General features: G+C 46.1%; 2 protein-coding genes and 1 long non-coding RNA gene across 8 annotated transcripts in view; 2 read left to right on the top strand and 1 right to left on the bottom strand.

Moving 5' to 3' along the window:
• Window positions 1–26,520, top strand: part of col13a1 (collagen, type XIII, alpha 1) — an 86,395-nt gene that overhangs the window by 10,204 nt on the left and 49,671 nt on the right. The window lies entirely within an intron of this gene.
• Window positions 2,377–4,384, bottom strand: LOC132473123 (uncharacterized). Of its 3 annotated transcripts, XM_060073106.1 has the most exons (4): window positions 4,309–4,361; window positions 3,553–3,658; window positions 3,192–3,272; window positions 2,377–3,067 (listed from the first exon to the last, which is right to left on the bottom strand). In XM_060073106.1, the coding sequence occupies exons 2-4, from the start codon at window positions 3,555–3,557 to the stop codon at window positions 2,641–2,643; spliced, it is 513 nt and encodes a 170-aa protein (XP_059929089.1). In that variant the 5' UTR covers window positions 3,558–3,658; window positions 4,309–4,361; the 3' UTR covers window positions 2,377–2,640. The 3 variants fall into 3 exon arrangements, with proteins under 3 accessions (XP_059929089.1, XP_059929090.1, XP_059929091.1); XM_060073107.1 differs by lacking the exon at window positions 3,553–3,658 and having other exon boundaries at window positions 4,309–4,384; XM_060073108.1 differs by lacking the exons at window positions 3,553–3,658; window positions 4,309–4,361 and adding an exon at window positions 3,401–3,441.
• Window positions 3,265–13,361, top strand: LOC132473124 (uncharacterized). Its single transcript, XR_009529257.1, has 2 exons — window positions 3,265–3,442; window positions 4,094–13,361. It is a non-coding gene; the product is annotated as an uncharacterized LOC132473124 (long non-coding RNA).

Genomic DNA, 26,520 nt, shown 5'->3' with positions numbered 1-26,520 from the left:
TTGGCATAGCTTTGTAATCACCTCCTGACCCCTCGGCCAAACACACGCAGATACAGAGAGCAACACACACACACACACACACACACACACACACACACACACACACACACACACACACACACACACACACAGCAACACGCACATGCATGAATATCTAGGGAATGACAGGGAAACCACAATATTTACACTAGTTGTCTATTTGTTACGTTCAGACGGATGTTGCTTATAATAGCAAAGGAGCGAGCAGAGAGCGCTGTTAGAAGAGCACGCAACGCACAACATTAGCACACTTAAGTGGCCAATATGTTTTACAGGTTTGAGACCGACACGCATGCACACACACACACTCTCATAGTTGAAACTCTTCTATGTTAGTGTGTGTGTGTGTGTGTGTTTGTTAGTGTGTGCGCTAGCCTGTGGTGAGTGTGTGTGTGTGTGTGTGTGCTAGTCTTTGCAATGGAGAGAGGCTGAAAGATTAGCATGCGATTAGTCACGCATGATTGTACACATACATTAAATGCAAAGACCCATCTGATGAGAGACTCATATACACATATATTCAAAGCATGTCCTTCCTGGTTCAGTGCCACCGTTGTTACTTGTCTGTCTTGTAATCACAAACCAACCGGTCTTTGATTAATTCGGTAACTTCTTCATGTTCTGATCGGGTTTCCGCTAAAAACAACCCCTGCAAAGTCTTTGTAAACAAGAGTCTCACTCTTAACCAGGGTGTGGGGGGGACGGGTGTGTGCGGTGAGATGGTAGGGAGTGGGTGGGAGAGTTTGGAGAGGGCTGTAGTTATTTAAAGACCCCGAACACCACTGCCCCTCCCCCCCACCCCGCCCAAGTTCACCTTGACATGTGTGCTGACAGGAGGAGAGAGCGGTGGATCAGATTTCTGAGTCCCTGATTGGTTTACAGCGAGGCTGCCACCGTACCCATACCGGGGGGCGGGGGGGGTTATGGGGAGAATGGGGGGGGGGGGAGAATTAGTTGAAGGCGGTGCGGAAGAGATAGAAGTAGAAAAGAATAAAAAGCTTTGGGGTGGATATTAGATATTATCTACATATATTCCTTACTAAATTTAAAAAAATAAGGGATTTTTATTAACCCTGACAAAGCCGCTCAACTTGCCAGAAAAAAAGCCAAAGACAAGGTCAGACCTCTTTTTTAGAGTGTGCCTGTGTCTAATCACAGAATGTGCACCTTAATGACTTTGTTAACAGGTGATCTACATTAATTGCACCTCAAAGACCCGGCAAACAGGTGAAGTGAAATATTGAGCCCTTAATGACAAGGTGAACAGGTGAGCGAGTGATGGATGAGTTCCGGGAGGGAGGGAGGACAACATCGCTCTTCCACCATCTGCTTTGCTCATAATGAACGTTGTCCTGGGCACCCCAACTCCTTCCAATAAACACACACACACACCCACACCCAGACAGACACACAGACACACACACACACACAGCGAGAGAGAGGCACATCCTGAACTTGTTAACAACTTGTTCGGAAGGGTTCGCAGCCAGCCGCGAGGTCTTGTGCTCCTGAATGGCACGCCTGTGTAATCATGATTACCTCGTTGCTCCCTGTTCCCTCCCGAGTTACGCCGCTCACATCATGGGCACGCAAAAGTGTACATGTTGTATGTCTGTGGTGTTAGTCTACATATGAAACCCGTTCGTTGGACTACAGTCTAACCGCAGAAAAACGTGAAAAAAAGCAGAAATGTTCTGGTTGTTCTGTGCTGTAATTGTACCAGCGTTTTACCGCGCCGCGGGTTCCAGCGTTTGGCGCGCAAGGGGCCCTCCTGGATCACGTTTCGGTCTGGCCTCCATCAGCGCTTGTTTGTGTGAACACCGTTTAGGAAATGCGTAGCCACTCAGCCAAGAGCCGACCGCAAGTGATCACCCGGTTCTACTGTTCCAACTGAAAGAGGCCTAGCAGAGAACATCAGTCATAACGAGGTGGAAGCGGAGGAGATCAGGAGATCCAATCCGACCTTGGCTACGTGCGCAAGCCCAACCCACTGTTGGTCCGTCTAGCATCACCCCTTCCACATCGACCCCCACCCCCACCCCCACCCCCACCCCCACCCCCACCAACTCCACCAACTCCACCATTACCCATTACAGCCACCTCCACCATCATCATTATGTCCTCCACAAGCCCCAGAACCACAAACACTGTCTCCTCCAGCCTCACTACCACACACACACACGCACACACACACACACACACACACACACACAGGCGCACACACACACACACACACACACACACACACACACACACACACACACACACACACACACACACACACACACACACACACACAGGCGCACACACAGGGGAAGCCAAGTGAACAGCCTCTGATGGTAGCACACTATATAACTAGTTTTATATCATATACTGTATAGTAAATCAAGGAAAGTGTACACTGAAGTACTCAGCCGAGTAGGATAAAAGGTGAGAGTGGAAGAATGACACATTAAACTTAATTATCGTGGCTTTAGTGAACTTTAGTAACATTGTTGTATCCACATTCATGATTGATCAATTGATTATTGATTATTGATAAATGATCCGGTCGTAATGACAGGGGTTAGACGGAGAGCCACCCCCTCCATCTCCCCGGTCCTAGAACCTCCCCAGCTCCTTGACCTCCACAGTCAGAACCGCCGTGCTCGAGTCCGTGATGTTGACGGCCACCTCCACGATCTCTCCCTTGAACGTTCGGGCAGCGGCGCCCCCTTTGGCCCGGACGAAGCCCATCTCCGAGCCGTAGTACATGAGGTCGAAGAGGTCGTTGTCGCAGCCAGTGCCGCGGTTCAAGATGCCCGCGCCGCACCAGTTGCTGTAGAGGTTGTAGTCAAAGGGCACCGAGAACATGACGGCCAGCACGGCGTTGTAGTCTCTGTGCTGATCGTGGACCAGGTCGTAGGTGAAGACGCCCACTGAGCCACAGGCCGTCAGCTGGGTGTTGGTGAAGGTGGCGCTGGCTCTGGAGCGCTTTTTGATTTGAGGAGGCAGAGGCCAGCTGCACCCTCCGCTCACCAGGAACAACCTGATGACAGGGGAACATGGCAGCCAAACAAACGATTTAGAATTGTACAAATGAGTGTCGTACTTATTCAGACGGAGCATCCTGTTTAAGTGATTGGCTTTTAAACGGGCCAATGCGGACTTACCCTGGGTCCGATAAGGCGTAGACACCACAGGCGTCGTCGATCTCCACTAAGCAGGTACGTTGAAACATGTTGTCTGATTGACTGAGTCAGAAGGGTCATATAAGCAAACTGGTTCGGCTCCATTACGTTTTTATACTTCTAGTAAGGGACCTATTGCAGAACCGTTTTTATCATTAAGGCATCATCAAACTGATTACGGACTACCACACCTTTCAGGCCCAGTCCGCCATCCAACACTTGTCCGTCCGTCCGTCCGTCCGTCCGTCCGTCCGTCCGTCCGTCCGTCCGTCCGTCCCCCCAGTTGAAAACATCGTCCCGCGACTTCGCTGACAATCAGTCGAAACAAAGATGAAGTACTCACGACATGTTGAATAGCAGCACATTGGAGTCCCTTCCAAGTCAAGTCATCCTGTTTCTACTGCTACTCTTTTACCTTTCTACTGTCCTTTACTCCTCTTTTATACAAGCTGAAGAAGGGTTAAACACATGCATGCCATCTGTATCCTATGTATCCGGCCTGAAAAAGATTTCTGCAAAGCAGGCATTTTTTTAACACTTCCTCATTCTAACAAATGTAATAAGATCAAAACACTGAATATTGTCAAAGCTTTGGATGGGAAATCACTTGGTGGTCTTGAGTTTTCCTGTCCAATGTGTTTGCAGGAGATGCTGTGATTTCAGCTTCACACAAAACCTGATTCCCAAACTCAGTCGAGCCGCACATAAACCAAATGTTGACTCGCATTTCATTCAATAAAAACAAATTATTAGTGTGAATGCTGTAGCATTCAAACCCTAGATATTGAGATCTTTATTCTGACACTTCGACTTTTGAAGACATCGTAACTAAATCAATTGTCAACCGTTTATCTTAGTTCAAACCATTTAACAAATCTAAACAGTAAGAAATCTAAACAGTTTCATCAGTTTCGTTTTCAGTTGGTCTCGTTGAAGCCTTCTGCCCAGCCTCTGACACTTTTGACAACTAAATCATTTTTCAACCGTTTACATTCGGTCAAACCATTTAACAAATCTGCACACGTGTATCTTCAATAATATCAAAACGGAATTTCATTAGCATTTATACTTATTCAGAATCCCAGTTTAAGTTTCATACCGGTTTCGTTTTCAGTTCTTCTCATTGATTTCGTTGACGCTGGAGCGTGAGGACGTTCAGCAGTGTTGCCAGATTGGGCGTTTTTCCCACCAAATTGCGCTACCCTTTGAGGACGATCAGGCAGTGTTGCCAGATTGGGCAATTTTTCCAGCACTTTTGGGCTACTTTTAATCACGCACCGGCTCCGCTTTTCTCTTAAAGAGAATACCATTGCTACCATTACTACTACTAGCATTAGTACTACAAATACTTCAGCTACTACTACAGATTAATCATTTTACATTTCTACATTTCTGCATTTTCAGCAATGCTTTGCGCTTTTCATTCAGCTGTCAGCATTCACACGCGTTTTCTGCAGGAAATGCATTTCTAGTTTGGAAACAATTTCCAAATAATTCTAATGAAAAAGTCACAGGAGGTTATCGTTCACATTGGCGTTGTGTCTGGGGACTTCCTGTCTTGTGCCTCATTTGGTGCAAGATTGAGGTCATAGTCCGATTGGTAACAGGGAGGCTGTCAACAACGCTCCAGACATGGGAAAAGGAAAAAATAAGATACAAATAATGAGAGGGATCCATTTTCTTTTTCCCTGGCTCCAGCAGAGCAGAAGGCAGACTCAGAACAGTGGTAAAAGTATTAAATAGACTGCGAACAGCAGGAATGGTAGACTGGATGGACTGGAAACATTGGGAAAGGTGGTCTAGATTGACTGAGAATAGTGGGAACGTCAGTCTAGATATACTTGGAACGGTGGGATCCATAGTTTACATTGAGTGGGAAGGGAACTGTCGGATCAATAGTTGAGATTGACTTGGGAAATGTTGGGACGGTAGTCTAGATTGTCGTAGCTGTAGTGCCGTGCATCACCTTCAGAGTTCACTAGTAATTAGGGCTCCATGAAAGAACTGCCCAAGGGGACACACACAGCGGTCCCTACCCGACACACACACACACACACACACACACACACACACACACACTGAGGCACACACACACACACACACACACACACACTGAGGCACACACAGCCACCTTCACACCTACAATAAATAAAATACAAATACACACACATAGTTCGCCCATGCACCGACACATACATACACACTACAGTGTATGGTCAAGGAGACCTAATAATGAGAGATTATGTGCATTTCCTTGGTAATGTTTTCGCAGGAGCGGGTAAGGAGAAGCACTTGAAAGCCAGTCTTTAATAAGGGCTATTAGGACTATATCAAGGGCCACATGTCTGGCAGCCTGTGGTGCCCGGGGGGCCATCACACGGGGCCTGAGCAACCACAGGGGCCATCTGCTACAGATCACACTCTGATCCCCAGAACCCAGTCGAACCCTGACGAGTCCAACGTCACCTGGACCAAGTATTTGTCTCGTGAAAACACCGTCATCGCAATCGTCATCAGCATCATCGTCCTCATCAACTTCGTCTTCATCCTCATCATCATCCACGGAGAGACCAGCGGTTTTCTTCTTTCCGTATTTTTCTCCATCCGCACAATCAAAAGTTAATAAACGGAGGAACGGGTCGTTCTCTAGGTTGACTCATATGGACGGTGCTCGCCGCCTTGGGGAGATGTTTGTCATTTATAACCGCTGTGGGGGTTGGACGTTGAATGATGAAGAGCATATTATTATTTAATTCTCTAGAGATCGAGGAGTAAGACAAGTGGGGAGGGGTTATGAAGCTGTGGTGAACGTATGCTTTTTCTAAATGACAATAAAGCATTACCCCCCCCCCCGTCTCCCCCCCGCCCCCCCCCTCCCAAACTGTTGTTTAGTTGGACCCGGATCAAGCCTTCCAACCTGTGTGTATGCAGCCCTACAGCAGAAGGCACGGGGCCAAACCTGAGGCCAATTGTTTAGATCCCCACCAGCTGGCTTCTCTTAGCCCCCATCTTAACGGGGAGCTACCGCCAAGTCTTCCTGATATCCTCCTCAGTGGCTGAGCCCTCGCTCAACTCTTTTCCTTCCCATTTTTCAATTAGGGAGGTACCAGTAGGCCCAGTGGCCGAGAGGCTGGCTTAGCCGGTGAGTATGAGGCGTGATGGTTGTTAAGTGGGCGTGACTCGAACCGAGGAATCAAACCTAAACCTTTTGCTTTTTATCTTTCCGTTGAGCAACGTTCATGACATTGTTGCAAGGAAACGTCTGGCCATTTGTTGAAATGAAACGTGTCGACAATCTTGACGGAGATGAACGATTTCATAGAGAAAGTATTTCTGGGAGAATATAAACCGAAACCAAGAAGCAATTTCCTTGAGGGATGATTTTGACCTGCTTCCAATAATAATGGGTGGTTCAATTAACTTTGAAGTACTTCCAAAATGAGGAAGGGGGCCTTACCTTTTGTTGCTTTTTTAATGCCGACTTTATGGCTCTGCTATTTCATATGTATGGTTTTGTATAAGTGAGAGCACCCAAATATGTTTGTTAATACTGGCAATCGGGAACTTAAAGATTCAGAAAGTAAATGCGTGATGTTTTCAGCAAATCAAAACATCGGCACGACAAATGAGAAACTGATTTGAAGTGTACGTGAGAAGAAAAATCACCCCGGGTCTCAACTTTGTCAGTCTGGAGTCCCCCCCCCCCCCCCTCCTCTCCGATGTAAGGACACGCTAAAGGGGCTGCATGCATCAAAGAGAAGAATAGTGTGTCTATGAAATATTAATGTCAGTCCAGTTCAGTGAACAAATCTCTCGACTTTCTCTTCATTTTCATTCTGACAAGGACTTCTCCAGATGTCCAGAATATTGGATTGCTTGGCCGTTGACGGGGTAGCTTTGCGTCTCACATCGGGCAATGATTTGGTTGATAAGCCTTGAGGCTTTGCTTATTATTTTCTTCCTCACTCGATTGATTTTTCATATGAAGCTTGAAGCCACAGAATCTCTGACGCAGAAGAAAAGGGTCACTTGATAGAGAGGACTTGACCGGCCCCGGCCCAAACAAAAACAATCCGAATGACAATGGTACAGCCCAGATCTTTTGAGCTTACTTGTTTACTTGTTTTTCCCCAAAAAACTAGAATTTCCTTCCTTCTTTACCTGTTGTGTTTTCATGGACATTAAAGATCAGGGCCACACACACACACACACACACACACACACACACACACACACACACACACACACACACACACACACATCACATTGTGTTAAAAATGATGACTTGGAGCCCCAACCCTTCCACCAGCCCCACCTCATCATCTCAGGCCCATATATGGAGCTCTCCTCTCCCCAGGCACAGGGGCTTTCTTGAGTCACCGAGGCTGACACATGCCGTTTTCCACTCCTCGAAAAATGCTATCTAATTCAAGCTATCGGCTGAACTCGACTCTTCTTTGATAACCTTTTGGGTTTTTACTTTGGGAAAAAGTTGCAGAAAGTACCTGGTAACTTGGTGTCACCACATTCAAGGTTCCTAGCAAAATGAGGCGATGCCAAAAGGTGACATGAAAACACTGCAGACCAGAGGTCTTCACGGGTCAAAGATCACAGATCCTAACCCAAATAGGCCCGGGAAATGTTAGTTTTGAGATCAGATTGGTTAAGATATATTTTTTTATATACTTACTGTATATAGTGACCTGTTTTGGCCAGAAATATTACAGACCCTACAAATGGATGTCTAAGAGAAGAGAGACACAGGATTCAGACGGGCAGGCTATTTAATGGACCCGATAATCCCGGTATTTAAAATGGTTCTTAAAATGCTGTTCTACTACTAAAACTTTTATCGTGTCTGTGCAACATATGGTAGCCTAGTAAAAAGAGGTCAAAATAGCGCTTGGTGCTTTAAAAGACGTGATGTGCCTGTCTTATATGAGTGGAACTGTTACAGTCCACCACACCTAATACACTTTACCCATCTTTACAGAGCACCTTTCCTCCACTCTGACTGAACTTGCTGGCTCTGCTTCGCGCTTTTGCGGTTTTATCACCTTATTTCTCGCTCTTGTAATCCGATCCTAATGTCAGCCTTATCATCACGCAAGTGACATCCAGAGAGGGGGGTAGGGTTAGCCATGAGTCAACCAGGGCCGGGATGGTATTGATTTAAAAAGGAACGTATTGCTGCGTTTTGCAGTGATACGTGTGTGTGTGTGTGTGTGTGTGTGTGTGTGTGTGTGTTTGTGTGTATACAATTGCACCGTATCACAAGTAGCTACTCAAGCCGAGAAATAATTAATAATGAATAATCCCTCCCCCTATCGCTCCAAGTTGAAGTGAAACTGAAGTGACCCTTACGTTTTGTTTCTCCAGAAGCCCTTGCAAATACTCAATAGTGATACTTAAACCATGAATGACATTGCATGTCACACCATGTGCACTCAGCAAAAACAAATGAATACATGTGGGATGATGACCTTACCCCTGTGGTAGGCATCGCATGGTGGTGGTGATGCGGTCATTGTCACAGCCCTATCGTCATCATGGGAGGAAATGGGGAGTGAGCATGGGTCTTGATCAGGGGAGGACATTGGGGCCTTAGGGAGGGGGGGGGGGGGTTGTTACAGGAGCTGAGGAACTTAAGCCATGGGGTCCTTTTGGTCCTTGACCTATTTAACCCTCTCTGCACCTCCTCCCTTCACCCAAAGATGGTTCGGGAACGGGAACATGCAAGGGGAACTGCATAGCGTTTTAAGAAGGAGAGACGACCTCGGACCGCTGTCTCGTCCTCGCCATGATGCTTATTTTAACACGCAGCGCACACAAGTGTATCCCCGGTGCAGTCCCCGCACGTCTCATCGGCTTTTCTATCTTGAGGTTCAAACCCCCCCCCCCCCCCTCTTCTGTAGCTCTGGCTCTGTAGAACCTTTAAAGGTCTCCCCCCCCCTGGCCACTTTTACTTCGAGCTTGCTCCTTAAAACGCTCTGAAGGCCATTCCACACCTACATAAACACACACACACACTGACAAACCCCAGCCCCAAAAAGACACATCTCCAATGGTTTAGGGGAGTTTGAAACAGCAGTAACCAGAGTCCCAGTTGCTATGCGCTAGATGGGGGGATCGAAAGTTTTCTGGGATGGGATACTGAAGACCTTTTTATGCATATATATATATATCACTGTATTTTGGGGGGATGCAGTGTCAGGTTTACTGGTATGGCTCTTGCTCACATTCCTTTGTTAGTTACCAAGAGGTTGAATAATAAATAGTTAAATATGGAGGGTTGGTGTAGGTATAGTCACTTTAGTACCATTCGGAAGTCTTGAAAAGCATTTGTTTGGGATTTTTATGAATTCTTGGGACATTACGAGGAGTTTTGGCCATGACCACATAAAAAAAACGAAATGACCCCAAAGATATCGACAGCGGCATTAAATCAGAATTGAAGCTGTCCAAAAAAGTAGGTGTTAACCGTACAATCTGGCGCTTGTTTGAGTGTACGGCAGTTTTTACTTTATAGTCACAAGCTGTTTGGTTTCTCACTTTCTCCCGTTCAATGACTAGCACAGTGGAACTGTTTAGAGTTGAGTCTAATCCCTTGTGTCCACAACCTACCTGAAGGCATATTTGGGCGAGATGCGAAACTTGTCGGCTCATTAACGTAATGTATCCAAATTCATTCTAAGCTGCATTAAACCAAATTAATAAATGTCGATGTAAGTCTCCCACCCTGAATGCCTAGTAGGGGTGTAACTGTCGCCTCATTACCTGGCTACTGTCAAGCAAATCCCTTCACTGACCCCTATAAAGGGCAGGTTCCCACTTTCCTTTTATTGGTTGTTTTTGTGGTGTTTTTAAAGCTGCCCTCATCAATCCTAGCCTAGTTCTCCATCTGTTGATAGCCAACAGGTGTGTCGTCTTTCTGTGCGAGCCACACAATGTTGTTCCGTAGAAAACAACATTGTGAAATATGCATATGTTATCCCTTTACAGTTCTTTAGGTCGCTGCTCACTACGCAAAAAAAAAAAGATCCAACTTATTGGAATTTATCTGACTGGTAACATACTCTTCTCCTCCTCATTTATTTATTATGGATTCCTGGTCACAATAAATTTTCCGCCTTGGAAAATTGTAATCATGTGGATTTGAGGTGCAAATATCCACAAATTCTTCAAGGTAGCATAAAGTATGCAGCGCAAACCCACGCACAAGCTGCTCTCCAAAGCCTCCTTGCTCCTCGGAGGCCTTGCAAAGACGTTAGCGAGTAGAGCTCTCTGAGGTGAGCCCAGGAATGCTGCAGCACTTTATGGCTTTACCAGAGAAACGAGCCGCTAACACTCGCCAGTAGAACCTGATAAAAAAGGGAGGAAAAACCCGAAATCCTCAAGGGTGAGGAGAAACGAAGCAGACTTGGAGGATCGCTTTTATTGTGAAGGAGTGAGATGTGAGAGGAGCTATCAAGTTGCTTCCCAATTGATTATGTTGTTTTTCAACGACTGGAGTTACGCAGGCCGATGGGAGGCCAACACTTTGCCTCCCATCCATTTGCCGCAGTTTGCTGTCAGAAAGTGTCCCCTTCTGTCTATCATTGTCGGGTTCTGGGAAGGCTAACTCTAGTGTGGTTCCACACATGCCACTCACGGACTATATCTCTGTGTTTGTGTTCGGTAACATATCCATAAGCGACCGCTTTAAGAGCTGGGGAGAAAAAAACGATGTGGTTCTCGGTACAGTTGAGGTTAGGGAAAAGCAGAACTCTGGAGACTCGGGGATAACGTTTGGTTAAGCATTTCTCCAGGCTTGCTTACATTGCAACATCCATCCTCTAAAAGTAAAAAAACAATCTGGTGTTTACAGACACTTATCATGAGTGTTTGTGTAAGCCCCACCATGCTACAGAATCTTCACTCCTCTGGGCTGTTGGTCTGTCAGGTTGAAGGTCTAGTGTCAAACGTCTTTCCCAGTGCTGCAACAAACTTGGTTCGTAAGAAAAAAGAAAAGGCCACAAGGAAATCTCTAGAGTGCTTGCATGGGGAGAAAATTAAGTTTAAGATAAATTATGCATATGTACACAAAACTAAAATGGATTATATGTTTAGTTTGGATTACTAAAGTACGTACCAAATGTACTTACCAAATGGAGGCATTGTTTTTTCTCTTTTTGAGCGACTGCTCTTCGTAGGTGTCATGAATGGGTGAGTTTATCTGGTGAGAGATCTCTAGCCTCTAGCTGACCGACTTATCCACACAGGTCAAAGGTCGTGCCTGTTGTTGTTGGTGTCTTTCTGTCTTTTCGTCAGAGTATGGGCTCCTTGTTGTGGTGATATGTACATTGTTCAGTTCAATTGTTAAAAAATGTGACAAACAATTTAGATTTGAAACGATATGCACCCCAGCACATATTTGGAACCGTATTGCAATTTTGTTTTGTCTTTACTTTAGTTAGCAGGTGTTTTGAGCTGCAGACCTTTTCTTCACAAATGTTGAAGGCCTAGGTAACCTTGTGTGGGAAAGAGAGAAGAAGACAGATAGCCATTAGGCATAGGAAGGCGAAGAAAAAAACAAACTGTCATTTACAGGTTTGAATTTCGTCTCGCTGTTCTGAGCTACTTTTCAAATTCGATGACAAATGTACATAAAATCCCCCACCCAAAAAAACGTCTCTTCCCGAGGAGTGTGAGTGCGTGAGTGATCTTGCCGTTGGGCTTCTGTGGGAAGACCTTGGACGACATCCCCAGCTGTGAAATACGAGACTCCTGTGCTACTGAGAGAAGAAGAAGGTGATGGAGGTGGTGGTGGTGGTGGTGGTGTGGGGTTAGGTGGGTCTGATGGTTCCCGGCAGTTGGTCAGCTCATCTAGCTGTTGAGGAGAGCCACGTTTGATGTCCCCCGGGGGTAAACAGGCTTGTTTATTTACGGTCCCGGGCAGGGGGTAGAGTGATAGAGTGACAGTGACGGGCTCTTACTCTCTCTCCCCCCCGCCCCCCTCCCGCTGAGTTACCATCTTTGTCTATGCAGATGGCTGTCCCTAATTTCTCTTTTCCACCGCATGGTACTAGCTTACTATTTGATTTTGATACCGGGTACTTTGAATTTACCTGCAGAATAAACTTTTAGAGAAATTTGGTATCCAAAATAAAACTGCACACCGTTATGTTATCAAAAGCAATCTATATTCGCATACCACATTGCACGTATTCCGCTATCGTGATTAATAATTGTATATAATCAATAATAACAGATAGCAAATATCTATCTAATTTGAGTGAAGAAAACGTTTGAGGACAGCTTTTATATAGTTTTAATCTAGTGATACAATAGCAGGACTGTGTATTGAGAAACGTAATTTGGCTGTTACCTCAACCATTACCGACACCAAACACAGTGGGTATGGTGACCATGACAACAAGATACCTGATTGGGATTGGTTAACAGGTTTTATTCGAGCCGTCAAGAGGACCTTTATCATAAACGTGTTCACTTATTGTGCAAACCGAACAGAGGATGCACCTCGTCTATTGACCACAGCTTGATAATGTGCGGGCCATATATATATATATATATATATATATATATATATATATAGAGAGAGAGAGAGAGAGAGAGAGAGAGAGAGAGAGAGAGAGAGAGAGAGAGAGAGAGAGAGAGAGAGAGAGAGAGAGAGAGAGAGAGAGAGAGAGAGAGAGAGAGAGAGAGAGAGAGAGAGAGAGAGAGAGAGAGAATAAAAATTAAGAGATGGAGATGGAGACAGATAAATGGAGGGAGAGATGGAGAGCGAGAGAGAGTGAAAGTGAGAATGGGAGAGCTGGCGGATGGCCAACATGAGCCAGCGTAAAACAAACAGAGAAACACTCAAGCAGGAGAACGAAAACACACACACGACATGTGATGATGTGTGATGGTAGACAGAGGACCGACTACACACACACACACACACAGCCACAAACCCCACACAGCCACACACACACACATAATACACACATACACTTCACACACACCCCAACACACACACACACACACACACACACACACACACACACACACACACACACACACACACACACACACACACACACACACACACACACACACACACACACACACACACACCCCAACACACACGCACACCCCAACACATACACATGGCCCCACAACATCCATGCTCTTTGTATATTCAGATGAATAGACCACATCCACCTCCCCCACTTTTGGTCAGGGGCCCTGGGTTGGGAGGGGTGGGGGGGGAGATGCACGCCACAGCCCAAACCTCCCCCAATCCCCCCAGATTCATAGGTTCAGGCCCCGTACTCACTAGTCACCCTAAATCTGATATCCTCATTTACCGTATAATACCTCCCCCAGCTACAGCTGTGTGTGTGTGTGTGTGTGTGTGTGTGTGTGTGTGTGTGCGCATTGGGAAACGGTTTTCACAGGGTCTAGGGGGGTAAAGGCTATGGTCCTTAGCCAGGACCAATCTTAAAGTATTTATGGAATGAATCCCATTTTCTTAGTGTGTGTGGGTGTTTTATTACATGCCTATCTTATTGTTTGCTTGTGTGTGGTGGTGTGTGCTTCTGTATGTGAGTGTGTGTGCACTTGTGTGTATGCGTATATTCGCCAGTGTGTATGTGTCTGTTTACCTGCCTGTGTGTATGCTTCTGTTTACCTGTGTGTGTGTGTGTGTGTGTGTGTGTGGGTATGTGTGTGTGTGTGTTTTTGTGTGTGTGTGTCCACCTCGCATATCCGTGTTTACCTTCTGTCAACAGAGGCTCAGCTTGAAGCTGATGAGACAGGGATTCATTCCCTTTGAATCTCTGACCTCAACGGGTCAGCTTATCTTTACCACTCAACATCCATTATATGTGTTGTCACAGAGTGTCAAACTCTTTTATTCCCCAGTGCTAAAATTTTGAAGAATAACAGTTTATGCTTAATTCCTGAAATTATCGAATTATTTGAATAACAATTCCAGTGTAATAACAGTGTAATATTATCTGTTGTGTAAAGTGTAAATTGCTGTACTAATGGAATAGAAGCAATAAGAACAGTACACACACCTTCAAAATGTGTTTAGAAGCTGCTCTATTCATAAACTATAGTTACATTTCCTGTGTGACAGTGTATGTGTGTGTGTTGGTATTCCATATCATAATCTAGTTAAAACAACACCTGAACACAAATTCCCGTAACTTTTCCACCTTGGGCCCCAGTGGTGTGGGGGTGTGTGCACGTGGACCATCGACACTGTGCAAACAGTGCACATGCGTCTGGGGCGTGAGCTCCCGGCGTTCTCTCTTTTTGGTACATTAACACATTTTTGAGCCATAAGGTTGAGGGCTTGGTTGAGAGCAGTGTGAGGGTCTCGGTGCAGGTGTGTGAGTGCTGATGGGACCCTCTAGGCGTTGAGTTTTAGTCCCAGCAGTCAGAACCTGAACGTAGAAAGGAGGTGGAGAACGGCTGCAAGAGCCAAGAATTCTGTTTTCACTTTCCAGTGAGGATTCTAGTGAGAGTAAGAAACCAGAGAAGGATGAAACGAGATGTGTAAAATCGATATGTGATTTGGGTCACCTCCAAAGTCGGTGTTTCCTTTAAAGTCCAGTTTCAATGCTTTTTGTGTAAACAATCAGTGCAAATTCCAAGGTGCTTGGAAAGTAGTTCACGACACCTTGTTGGAAATGTGGACCTTGTGAAGTCCAACTATTGAAATGGCCTTTTTCTGAGAGATGGGGACTGACATATTATGTAGGACTTATTGGACTGCAGGTGTGAATCAAACCTGGCTACAAGGCGTACTGCATTCGTGGTTAGTGCCATCGGGCCGCCCCCGTTGTCCTTTGTAAATCCCTGTCTAGTGTGAGTTGAGTTTTCAACACCTTACTGGAAAATCTGTGATCTGCGATTGAAGGTCCTTATGAAGCTGCACTTTCCATAAGGTTCAGCCGTGTAGTTATCCAAGTAGAAACAGCTTCTCATCTGGGTGGAGAACATCCCTCCGCTCTTCATTTTCAGCCTCTCTGCAAACGGACAGGAGAGAACGAGGGAGATTAAACGTGCGCCAAAGAAGTCATATCCTTCTTCATAAATCTGACATTAAACACCAACCAAGTGTTCACTGAAGTATAAAATCAGACTTCCTCAGCCAAGTTTTTTGAGGATACAGTCGATTTAGCTTGTCAACCTGTTCACTCTCGACCAACTGTCAACTTCATCGCTGGTTGTCATGGGGACGACTGATGCTCAATTATCCAAACTGTCTTAAGAAACCGGTCATAAGATGGGAGGGGGGGGAGGGGGGGGGGGGTAACATATTGTATATAGTAAAATAAGACATAGAGTGGCGTGTGTGTGAGTGTGGCTGGAGTTATGTGTGGATCCATGGCAGGAAGCTGTGTCTACAGGATGTTGTCATCGAAGTGTTGCCCTGGAGACGGCCTGGAGGAAGATTCTGGTTCCCAGTGCCATGAACTCTGTACTTCCTGTGTCTTTGGGGGCGGACCCCTAGGGCCCCTTTACACTGGCTGCTGTCCTGGAACCGTCTCCGTCTGGTAGGCTGGATGTCTGTCTGTCTGAGAGACAGACTGGCTGGCTGGCTGGCTGGCTGTCTAAATATTGTGCAAAATACTTTTACTTATTTAAACAAATCTTTTAAATAACTCTAACAAGCAACCTCCAGCTGGGTTGTAGCTCGGTGAGAGTTGTGAACGGTTGTTGTGAACAACAAAGATGGTATCGTCATACACAGTGAGAGACAGATTCCTTATGTATTGATCAGAGATGATCCACCGACCCCCATCGCAAACATTACTTCTCCTCTTCTCACTTTCTCCCTCCTCCAGGAGTTGATGTTGGCTCACCTCTTCCACCTCTCCTTCGCCCCCTACTGGGGCCGCTCACGTGTGTGTGTGTGTGTGTGTGTGTGTGTGTGTGTGTGTGTGCGTGTGCGTGTGTGTGTATGCTGAGGCATGTCCCCCCTGTGAGAGGTCGGCCCACCTCCCGTGTAGCAGGGGTGGGGGATAGCCCAGATCAAACAAAACGACCGCCCCTCCTCACTCCAACCGGGTAGGGTGGGGTTTGCCGCTTAGGCTCGTAACCGTGCCGACCCACGCCGCTCTTTGTTCAGGCCGTTCTCCTCTACCGATCTGAGACATACCCCCCACCTCCCAGGTTTTGTTCTTTTTCTATTCGGGGATGATGAATGGCCTGATGGGTAATCTAACATCCATGAGAGTGAGGGAGAGTGACAGACACAGGGAGAGAGAGAGGGAGACATAGGGATAGAGAGCCCATGGCCATGTCATGGGTCACTTTCTCTGAGGGAGAGAGACACAGACTGAGACAGTTAAAGACCGGGAGGAAAAGAAAAGCCAGAGGAATCATCCCGCTAGTGAGGCTTCCCCTGTCCGGAAATTCCTTTGAATTTATTATTTTTTTCCTTGTGTGGTCATCATCAGCCCCAGGTACTGGCAGCAATCAGGGCTTGTTTTATAGGATGTGGGCCAGGCGGTGCCTATAGGGTCTGGAGGACTCAGGCCAGTCTCTGTCTGTGCTGGCTGCAGGATTCAGGCCAGGCTGTGTTTTAGCGGCCTGGAGATTTTGTTGTCCGTTGCTCCTTGAGGCACATGGACGGTGACCGTCTCACTGCTGGCCATAAGCGACGCGCACTCTGCTTCACATGAGTGGACTCACATGCATAGTCACTCATAAAGATTCAAACACGCACTCCCATGCACGGCCACACACACACGCACTCCCACACCCACCCCCCTCCCACACACGCAGCTTTGAATTATGGCGGGGGTCAGCTGAATGGCTCTCCTGGATGTAATTTTCCTAATTGCGTTTGATGTTAAAACAATAGAGCGATGTTGAATGTGTAGGTCGGAGTATGGCATCGCGTTACACAGGGTCAGGTCCACGCTGCTGGATCCATCATCTAAAGTCTCCGATCTGTAAAACAGACAAGAGTAATTCACGTCAGCCATTATTCTCCATTGATCCCCTAGTAAAAGTCAACTGCTATCTGCAGACCTCACAGGAGACAGGATATCTGTGATTTCCCTGAAGGAAGAGGCGGATGATTAGGATGTCAAGGCACCCCTTGAGACGGGCCGACCAGGGCTCTGCCTTCCTCAGACGGAAGGAAGCTGCGTTCTCTGGAGGCCCGGGGCCTTGGGCTGAGGTGGCCTGACTTTTGATCACTACGCCTAGTCAACACACACGCACACGCACGCACACACACACACACACACACACACACACACACACACACACACACACACACACACACACACACACACACACACACACACACACACACAGACACACACAAAATCACGCACAGACGCACACACACCATCCCTATGTTAACTTGTGAGAGAACCCATGTGGCCCCTCTGTGTTTGAACTGAGCTAGAAAAACAATACCTGCTTCGTGCTTATCCATGTAGCTTAATTCCTTCGGAGTGTGTGTGTGTGTGCTCACGTGGCACCGGCAGGTGTTTACGACCGCATGTACACATTTCTGTGCATAGGTGTGTTTATGGTTGTGCGTGTGCAGGCGTGTGTGCAGCCGTGACCACACACAGGTGTTTATGATTGTTTGCAAGCAGTCAAGTCTATGTACGGGTGATATTGTGTTTATTGTTACATTTGTTTGTGTGTGTGGGGTTGTGAGTGTGTGTGTTCACAGATGGTCAAAAGCCATACTAGTTTATGATGCCCTCTGCAATGTCAGGGGCCCAATTCTGTCTCTCTCTCTCTCTCTCTCTCTCTCTCTCTCTCTCTCTCTCTCTCTCTCTCTCTCTCTCTCTCTCTCTCTCTCTCTCTCTCTCTCTCTCTCTCTCTCTCTCCATTAGAAACAGTTGTTAGTTGTTAGTTGACAACCTCTTAACCGATCCACAAGGGCACATCATACCAGTGTGTAAAGAATGAACGTTAAAAACTATACATTCGGCCATTTGCTTCACTTTGAAGTTCTTTGACCTAACGTCCCCTCTCTACTCATCGCCATACCCTTTTCTGGTGTTGGGGGGGCCGATGATGAACGTTCTGTACCAATACGCTCTGTTGATATTATCGATATAAATACATTCTCATTAAGGGGTTCTCTGCAGCTCTTTGAACAATCTTTTGAACAACTTCTTCCAGCAACGTTAGAGCATGATGGATTGTGTTTTAATGAGAGCAGGAGGTCATAGCTTTTAAAGAGCATCCCTAGTTAGAAAAACCAAATGTTACATGAGTTCTAAGCACTTTAATCCTTAGAAGATAGAAAAGCACAATAAGTAGTGTTTTAGAAATGACCGCTGTTGAAGATCCATATGATGTATATTCTGGTTGACTGTGCGACTTGCTACGCATTCAGTATGCCATCATACAATATGGCATTCAGAGAGCGTTTAATTAGCAGCACACTTTGCACTTTATAGTTCAAAGATGTTTATCCACAGTATTAAACGTATGCTATGAGCAGAGCAAACTGACCGGCTTGACCATCCTGGAAACAGCTACACTGGTATATACAATACATCGTCCAGCTGTTAGTGTGTGTTTCTGTGTGGGTGGGTGTGTGTGTGTGTGTGTGGGTGTGGGTCTGAGTTTGTGCATGTATGCATACTGCGCAAGCACGTGGCTGATGGTGAGGGTTTTGTCTGAAGCTAGTAATGTGTGTATGTGTTTGACTGTGTGTGTGTGTGTGTGTGTCTGTGTGTATGCATATATCTGTGTGTGTGTGTGTGTGTGTGTGTGTGTGTGTGTGTGTGTGTGTGTGTGTGTGTGTGTGTGCATATATCAATCTGAGTATATGGGAGTGTGTGTGTGTGTGTGTGTATGCATGTGTCTCTCTGTGTATATGGGTGCATGTGTGTGTGTTTGGCCTGAGCCTGGCCCATGTGTAGATCTGAGAGACAGATGTAGGAAATCCAGGCAGATCACAGCAGCCTTCCGTCTGCGTCGGGCGGGGGGGGGAACAACATCTGGACAGGGACGTGGAGTGGCTGTGTTTATATGTGTCTGCCTGTGTAAGAGATATACAGATAGAGTGGGGAGAGAGACCTGGCCACAAAAGTCTAGGTAAGCGGCTCTAGTCAGTAAGCGGGATTGAAAAGCACAACAGTTACACGGCAAGGCCAGTCTCGGGGTAAATAGCGCTGACAGAGCAAACAGGTTGGAGATCTGCTGATACTCTGAGGGAGGTCGACCCCGAAGGTTGGTGGTCATATTTGCGTTTTCGAGGCAGAAAATCGGGAGGCTAAAAGAAATCCCAGAGCTAACAATAGTTTGGATTACCAGGAAGGGCAGAGATCAAGGAGACCGCCAGATAATGCTCTCAGACACACACATCAAAACCACCAGCGGCATGGACTGTTCCGCGCTGGACTTAGCAGAAATGAGCAAGGGCTACTTCTCTGCCAGTCTGCCGTGACTGAACAGCCATGGGGTCGGTATGTTTAGTCACATGACCATATTTTCATTCTGAGGGAAGAATGACAATCGTAATTCACAATGACCTGGTTTAAAGTGGTATTGTCCGAAGTGACAGTGGGGGTGGTGACTTTGATGATGGAGTTGCTAGTGGTGGTTGAGTTGACGATGGTGGGTGTGACGGTGACTCCAAGATGGCATTCTTGGTGGAGTTTAGTGGATTGTAATGGTGATGATGGAGATGGAGATGGCGTTGATGGTGGGACACTGGGACAATGTGGCTGTGTGTCTCTCCATTCATTACCTGACGGGGTGTATTTCTGTGTGAGGCCTGGGCTGTTTTCCTCATTCGGGGCAGCTCAGAAGGAAACTTTATCCCCATTGTGTAAATGGATGTTTCTCTTTGTTTGTCTTCCGCTGGCATGCCATCCCTCAGTAGCCACAGTGTTTATGTTGATTTCCCGTTTGGTTGGAACTAGACAGTTGATGGGGCACCTTTTTTTACACAGCATGCCACAGGAATTCACAATCCTCTCCTAATATCGGCTTCATCTGGAATATGCCTGAAAAAATATTCTTGACACAATATGATATTTCACAACTAAACGATAGCTTCACATTGAAGGTAGTGTGGTGAGTCAGTAAATGATTCTGCATTTGTTTCTCCCCATATGGGAAAGATGTTTATTCATTCAGGCCATTATTTACTCTAGATGTGGGTATCGCCTAACAAGTCAAAATGAAGAATAGTTCCAAGTACTGCTTGACGGGCTGTCTGTGTCCTCTTCTGTAGCTGATAGTTTACAACCATTAAAGTTTGATTAATTAGTTTTGGAGCAGACTAACTAATACCAGCGATGACGGGTGGGAACCTAAACCGTGGGACTGGGGTGTCCCCACTGATGACAGGCTGCCTGTGGCACTGGGGCTCCTGCGACACACCGGCCTAATGCCTTTACCCGTTTGAGCAGAGGGTAGAAGCTCCCACTGGGCCGCATGAAGCACCGACATGGTGTTGTGTGTTGTCTTTGGAATCGGGGTGATTGCGTTGCTGGGGGGGTCTTTAGGCTCCCTGGGTGTTACCGCAGAAATGCTGAAACCGTAAGTTGTTCCGCAGGCCTGCAAGTGTGTGCCCGAATTTCTCGGCTGTGTGGTTTTCACAAAAAACACGTAAAGAACTCAGGAGCAACTTTTGAAGAATGGAGCCACACATTCCCATGCGGCAATCATCCATTTTAACAATCAAACGGCCCTCTCAGCTTTTATTCCCTTATAAAACCCCAACAAAATTGGGGTTTAATACACATTCATTTCCTTTTTCCATTTTTGCTTTGACTGTGTATTTCTTCTCCGTGAGTGCCGTTCAGTCTGGATCAGGTCCAGACCGCTCCGGTCTCCGTCGACGCGCAAGCCTTGCCGTGTTTACACGCGGCCCGTCTGTTTTAGTAATTAGCTCAACAGGTGAGTGCCATTACAAATGGGGCCCCTGTTTGAACGTGAAGAGCGTCGGTGTGTGTAGCGCGAGGGCTGGCCAAAGGCCAAGCACCCCCCCTGCAGCACACATGCTAAACACATCCCCTCCTCGCTCACCACCTCCTCCTCCTCCTCCTCTTCCACACTCACCCCTTCTTACTTCGGCGAGCTCCTCGCTCACAGGGCCTTGATCCCACTCGCCCCTCGCCGTCTGAGCTTCTGTTTTAATAACTTGCGTGGCGCTGCGTGGCGAGACGTTATCGTTCTGCCCGGTAACTCGAAACCCGCAGGAATCTGCTCCTAAAATCCACACGGCACCTAATTTTAATTTATATTCCCTTCCTTTTTTTTTGCACTCTTGAGTTATGAATTCAGCTGGGTGATGATGAAGTGTCGTGCGGCAGATTCTCCTGGGGTCCGTCCACCAGTGGTGTTCTGCCGGGGCCCAGGCTCACCTTGCAGGGATTGCACAAAAGAAATTGCAGCCAGAGGCATTTATCTCACTCATCACCCTGGGATGATAGACCGTTGTACACTTGGGAAACCTGAGGAGCTCTAAACCGGCCTGTGTTGGTTGTTTTAAGACCTCTGGGCATTAGGAAAGTGACTAATTGCCGTGTAAAAACGCGTGCAGGGATTAGATATTCTCGAGAAACGAGGACATGTGTCTGCCGTCACTTGCTGAATAATGTTGAGGGGTGAAGAATGACAGAAGTCGCAACTTGAAAGATGTGAGCTCATAAAAATTCCTGTAGTTCATAATCATCCATGTTCAGATGCAAATTGAAGTGGGGTGTGGAATTGGAGCGAAAACACTCCTGGAACAGCTTTCTCTGGATTTCTCAAGCTCGTATGTCTGGTTGTGAATTCAAGAGAAATTATGTTGCCAACACTAATGATTTTGCTAAGTTGTCCAACATTTGAGACCTCATTATGAAGGGTGGGTGAAATCTGATACCTCCTGACTGCTTGTAGATTGACACAATAACCCCGCTGTATGTAATGTCTTGTTTTCTTCGCTTGCGGCAGTGGCAAAACTGAACCAGTAATTCATTCCAAAGTGGCGACAATGGGCCAGGTCAGCGGTCTCCGGTCTCGCTCTTTAAAATATCACCCAAGGGTATTTATATCCGTTTATATCCTGAAAGGAGAGAGGAAGGTCAAATGTGCCACCCTAGCTCTCACAAAGCACACACTGTTGTCTGCATTTGTGTGTAAAATGTTTAATGGCTTTTGTGCTTGCGAGGAACATGTTCTTGCTCTCTGATCTTTGTGGACTTGTAGGTTTAACCTTCACTGGGATGCCTTGCCATTTGTCTTGGGTAAATAATGGGGATTATGGGTCAAGAAGGGTCCACACCCATGATGCACTCTGTCTGATTGAGATGTGTGGTTCGCAGGAAGACAATGTTTGGAGACCGCTCTCGCAGCCTGAGAGCTAGCTGTTTACATAAACCACTGTATTATTTCAAGTTGCTTTCTGATAAGATTTTTACCTAATGTTTTGAGAGAGATTTTGGATGCTTTTTATATAAACTTCATTGCAGTATTTATTTAACTCTGCTTCCTTGATTTAATGAGCCCAGGAAATCCTGGGATTAACTATAATGCCGCCTTTTATGCCAGAAGAAAGACATCATCCTAGTTAAACTATGATACCACAGCAATCCCTGTGATATTCTGGCAGATGTATACACCAGCCCTGCCCGGCTGCCTTGTGGTTGGTAGGACGGACCTTATCAACCTGGAATGATTTTAAAATGCTCACATGGATTGGCATTTCAACCGTCTTCCCCCTTGCACCCCCTTCTAAAATAAACGAGGTCCAGACTGATTACTCCAGCTGGCGACAACCCAGCCATGTCAGGGCGGGGGTTCGTGACACACGCTTGTGGACGACTGAAGGTCGTTTAACAGCAGAGAGGCGCCTGTAAGGTCAGATACTGGCAGGCACGACGAATATTCAGACGTCTTCCAGTAAAAGGTTATTTTTCTATGGACATGGGTTATGCACATTTATTTTCCCTCCCGTCACCCTCCCCAGCGGCTTGTTTTTGTGACCTCTGTGTTGCGCTGGATCTGAAACGGTGCCTTTAAGACTTCTCTTATTGTCTTTCTGATGCAGTCAAGAAGACCCGGCTTACCTCCTCAGGTCACATCCCGGACATTGGACGGCCTCCGCTTGTTTCCTCTCTAGCGTTCGACGTTGAATAGATTTCCTTCCATGTTCATGTTTCTTTTGTGTCCTTCTAATTCCTGCCTTGAAGCTACTAACTATGGCTCCCAGTGTACAAAAGCACAGCCCCTGTCAGGCTGAATAAGCCCCGAGTGTGTCTCCACGGCGCTAACCCTCCATTAAGTCAATGATAGAGCAGCTGAGGGTTCCAGGCTCATTAAAACCACTGGACTGTGTGGACGAGAAAGGCCTCAGCCATCCTGAGGTGAGGGGAAATTGGCAAGTCGGGGGAAATTCTTACCTAACGTATCCTTAGCTAACGTACACTTTAGAAGTCGGACTAATTTCTTTATGATAGAGTTCGGGTTTTATATGGGAAAATCAATTACAAAAACGGAGACTTTTTTTTACGGCACGTAAACGTCGACCAAATCAGATGCTGCCATGTTTAGAATCCGTATTACATATTTGAATTCATATAAAGTACGTCTATATACAGTATTATGTGCTGCTTAAAGTTAACCATTCTTAACTTTAACTCTACTGTGCTCATGTTTGTTTGAAACATGAGGTAGTCTATTTTGACTCTATTTTGAGCCATCCACCCAATGCTCAATCATCTCTTTTTTCTTTCTATAAATCCATTTGGTGGGGAATAAAGAAAAACAAAAGTGAGCGCAGCAGTGAGAATCTAAAACTGAGCAGTGAGGCTGTATGTGAAAGCTTCCTCAGACTACTTACCTCAATGGATTTCATTAAAGAGTCTTGTTCTATCAAGTGTAGGGCTTTCTGTTTGTGTGTGCGTGTCTGTGTGCCTTTTCCCTTTCCTGAGAGCATTTGTTTGTGGATTATGGTCTACTCTGTTAATGCTGCCCTTTTCTGGCACACGTACAATGTAGCGTTTGTGGCAATCTGCTTTCAGAGGCTCGGGTAATTGTTTAATTCCTGGATTAGTTGTTTGTTCGGAGTTCCAGGAGACGTTGGAAATATCCTCTGGTCAGTCTCCAGAGAGATCTGACATACAGAGAGGGTACCGCATTGGCTCTTCTCAACCAGGATTTGCAAGAATCCCACCAAATTATGTCTGAGCAGGAAGATCTATAGGATATATTTCGGATATTTAGGTAATGAGGTATATCATGAGTTACTCATATCTTTCACATTATTTTAAATATTGAAACCTGTGAGTGTTCAACTGAGAGTATTTGACTTGGTTCGGGGCTCTCTGAACCACTGCCCTAGTTTTGTGTAGCAGACACTTGGACACACAATGGTGGTGGAGGTAACCTACACCACCGGTGTTGGTTAGATGTCGGTTAATCAGCTCCTCTCCTGCCCCTGGGCATCGACTCCCAAACGCCCCTAGGATTACACCACACAGGCTCAAGATGCCACGTCCCAACTGTTATCGTTCAGACCACTTGTGAACGCTGACCTTTCGTTGCTCGTCTACTCGCGTTACAGTGTGGTATGATGCAGCAGAAAACACGGAGGACCAGCTAATGGGCTAACCGCTAACCTTAGCCTCACGGCACCACTAGATTTTGTGTCAAACCGGTGCCAGCCACACTTATTTTCACACTTGTATAAGTGGATTGAATTTGAGCCGGTGTGTCTGGCGAGATTGACCGCCAAACAGGTGGCTGGTTACGTGAAGTTTTGGGCGGTTTGTGGCCTTCAAACTACAACGGTAGCAGACAATGTTTGGTTCTTGTGTAGGAGAGCGGCATGAAAGATCTGCTATTTTTCAAATCTTCCCTATTCATGCTTCACATTTTCCCACAGAGTGACTGAAGTGGAAAACTACTGCCAAAAAAACCTCAGCCTGTGCTTCTTAGCAAACCCCACCAGGTAATACCGTTGGTCATGGCTAGAGAACGCAATAAGGTTCTCTGTGACCCGTCCACTGTCTCCCAACGGTCCATGAGTGAGGGATGAGGATCTCTGTCCCGGTGGTTCCGGTCCATTCGTCTCACACAGGATCTGTTACGTACACTCTCTCAACCACAGCATCACGGTATTAGGGTTTGAAATGAGCATTGGGTGGGGGGGGGGGGAGGGTGTGTGTTATGTGAATGTTAGTTGGTCTAGACGTAAGTGGTGAGGACTCAGAACTCAATATCACAGTTGTTAAGGTTTATATGTTCCCCTGTGGATCCCGGGCGGTGAGGCAGGGTTTTAAAGGGACACCGTATTTCCTTTTTTTACTTTCATTACTGCACTAGATTTGGACCAGCCTTGCTGTAAAGGTCATATATCCATTTTATATTTGGAAACTGGGGGGTTTATGTGTGATGGAGGGAGGTTTATGTAAAAACAGTGAAAAGCCATGACATTCAGCAGATGGTTTTACCAGGCTTTAATACTAAGTGCATATTTTCTTTTTCTCACAATGGCAAAAGTTCATGCCATTTCATCCTTTGATGGATTCACATCTCTAAGTAGCCCAAACCCCTCTATTGTTTTCATAATTTCACCGGGAAGTCGTTGACGTAAGGTGTACAAATTCGGCTCTTTTTTGAATAATATAATAGTCTAATGTATAGAATTCAGTATTTGGATACCGAAATGCCATTACTGGGTGGCCGTATTGACTTGAAATGCACACCAGTCTTAATTGCCAATAAATACAAATTCAAGGAGTAGTTAAGTACCTCAGCCAGATATATATAAAATGTCATGCTCAGTTTCCAAAGTATAGAGTGTCCCCTATTGGTTTCTCCGGAAGCTTCTCTGTATTCTCTGAGGCTTTCCTGGGGGAATCCAGTTGATCATCAACACAGTATCTGTCATTATCACCCCCGTGATTACGTTGCTTACTCAAGCCATTCCCGGTGGAGGGGTCCAAACTCTGCGTCCACACGCAGTATGTATTACTGTTTATTCATCATGTGTCTCCCTGCACACCCTTTACCCCTTACATGAGCTCGGAATAACTCCTTAAAACCCATTGGGGAGTTGCATCCAATTGAAATAAATCTAAATCTATTCATATTTCCACAATATTTCTGCACTTATATTAATTTAGCATAGAATGAATCTCCCAATGTCATACACTATATCTTAAAGAATAATCTGGGTTGGTATTTTATACATCAGCGGTATCGCTCAACGCTCAGCGCAGTATTCAATGTTTTCATCCATTCCAAGGGGAGTCTCCCACCAGCAGTCTTCTGATGGTTGGTGCGTTTGCACCGGCTTCCGAGCGAGGGTCTGAGAGAGCAACCGGAT

The sequence above is a fragment of the Gadus macrocephalus genome, chromosome 15 (assembly GCF_031168955.1).
Source record: "Gadus macrocephalus chromosome 15, ASM3116895v1".
Classification (NCBI taxonomy): Eukaryota; Metazoa; Chordata; class Actinopteri; order Gadiformes; family Gadidae; genus Gadus; species Gadus macrocephalus.
Note: the sequence above shows the minus strand (reverse complement) of the source record. Positions and strands in the feature narration are given on the sequence as shown.

What these genes read in the sequence shown, in the direction of transcription:
- LOC132473123 (XM_060073106.1), bottom strand. An exon ending in TACGCCTTATCGGACCCAGG is followed by an intron (nt 3,068 to 3,191) that starts GTAAGTCCGCAT and finishes CCCTGTCATCAG; the next exon opens with GTTGTTCCTGGTGAGCGGAG.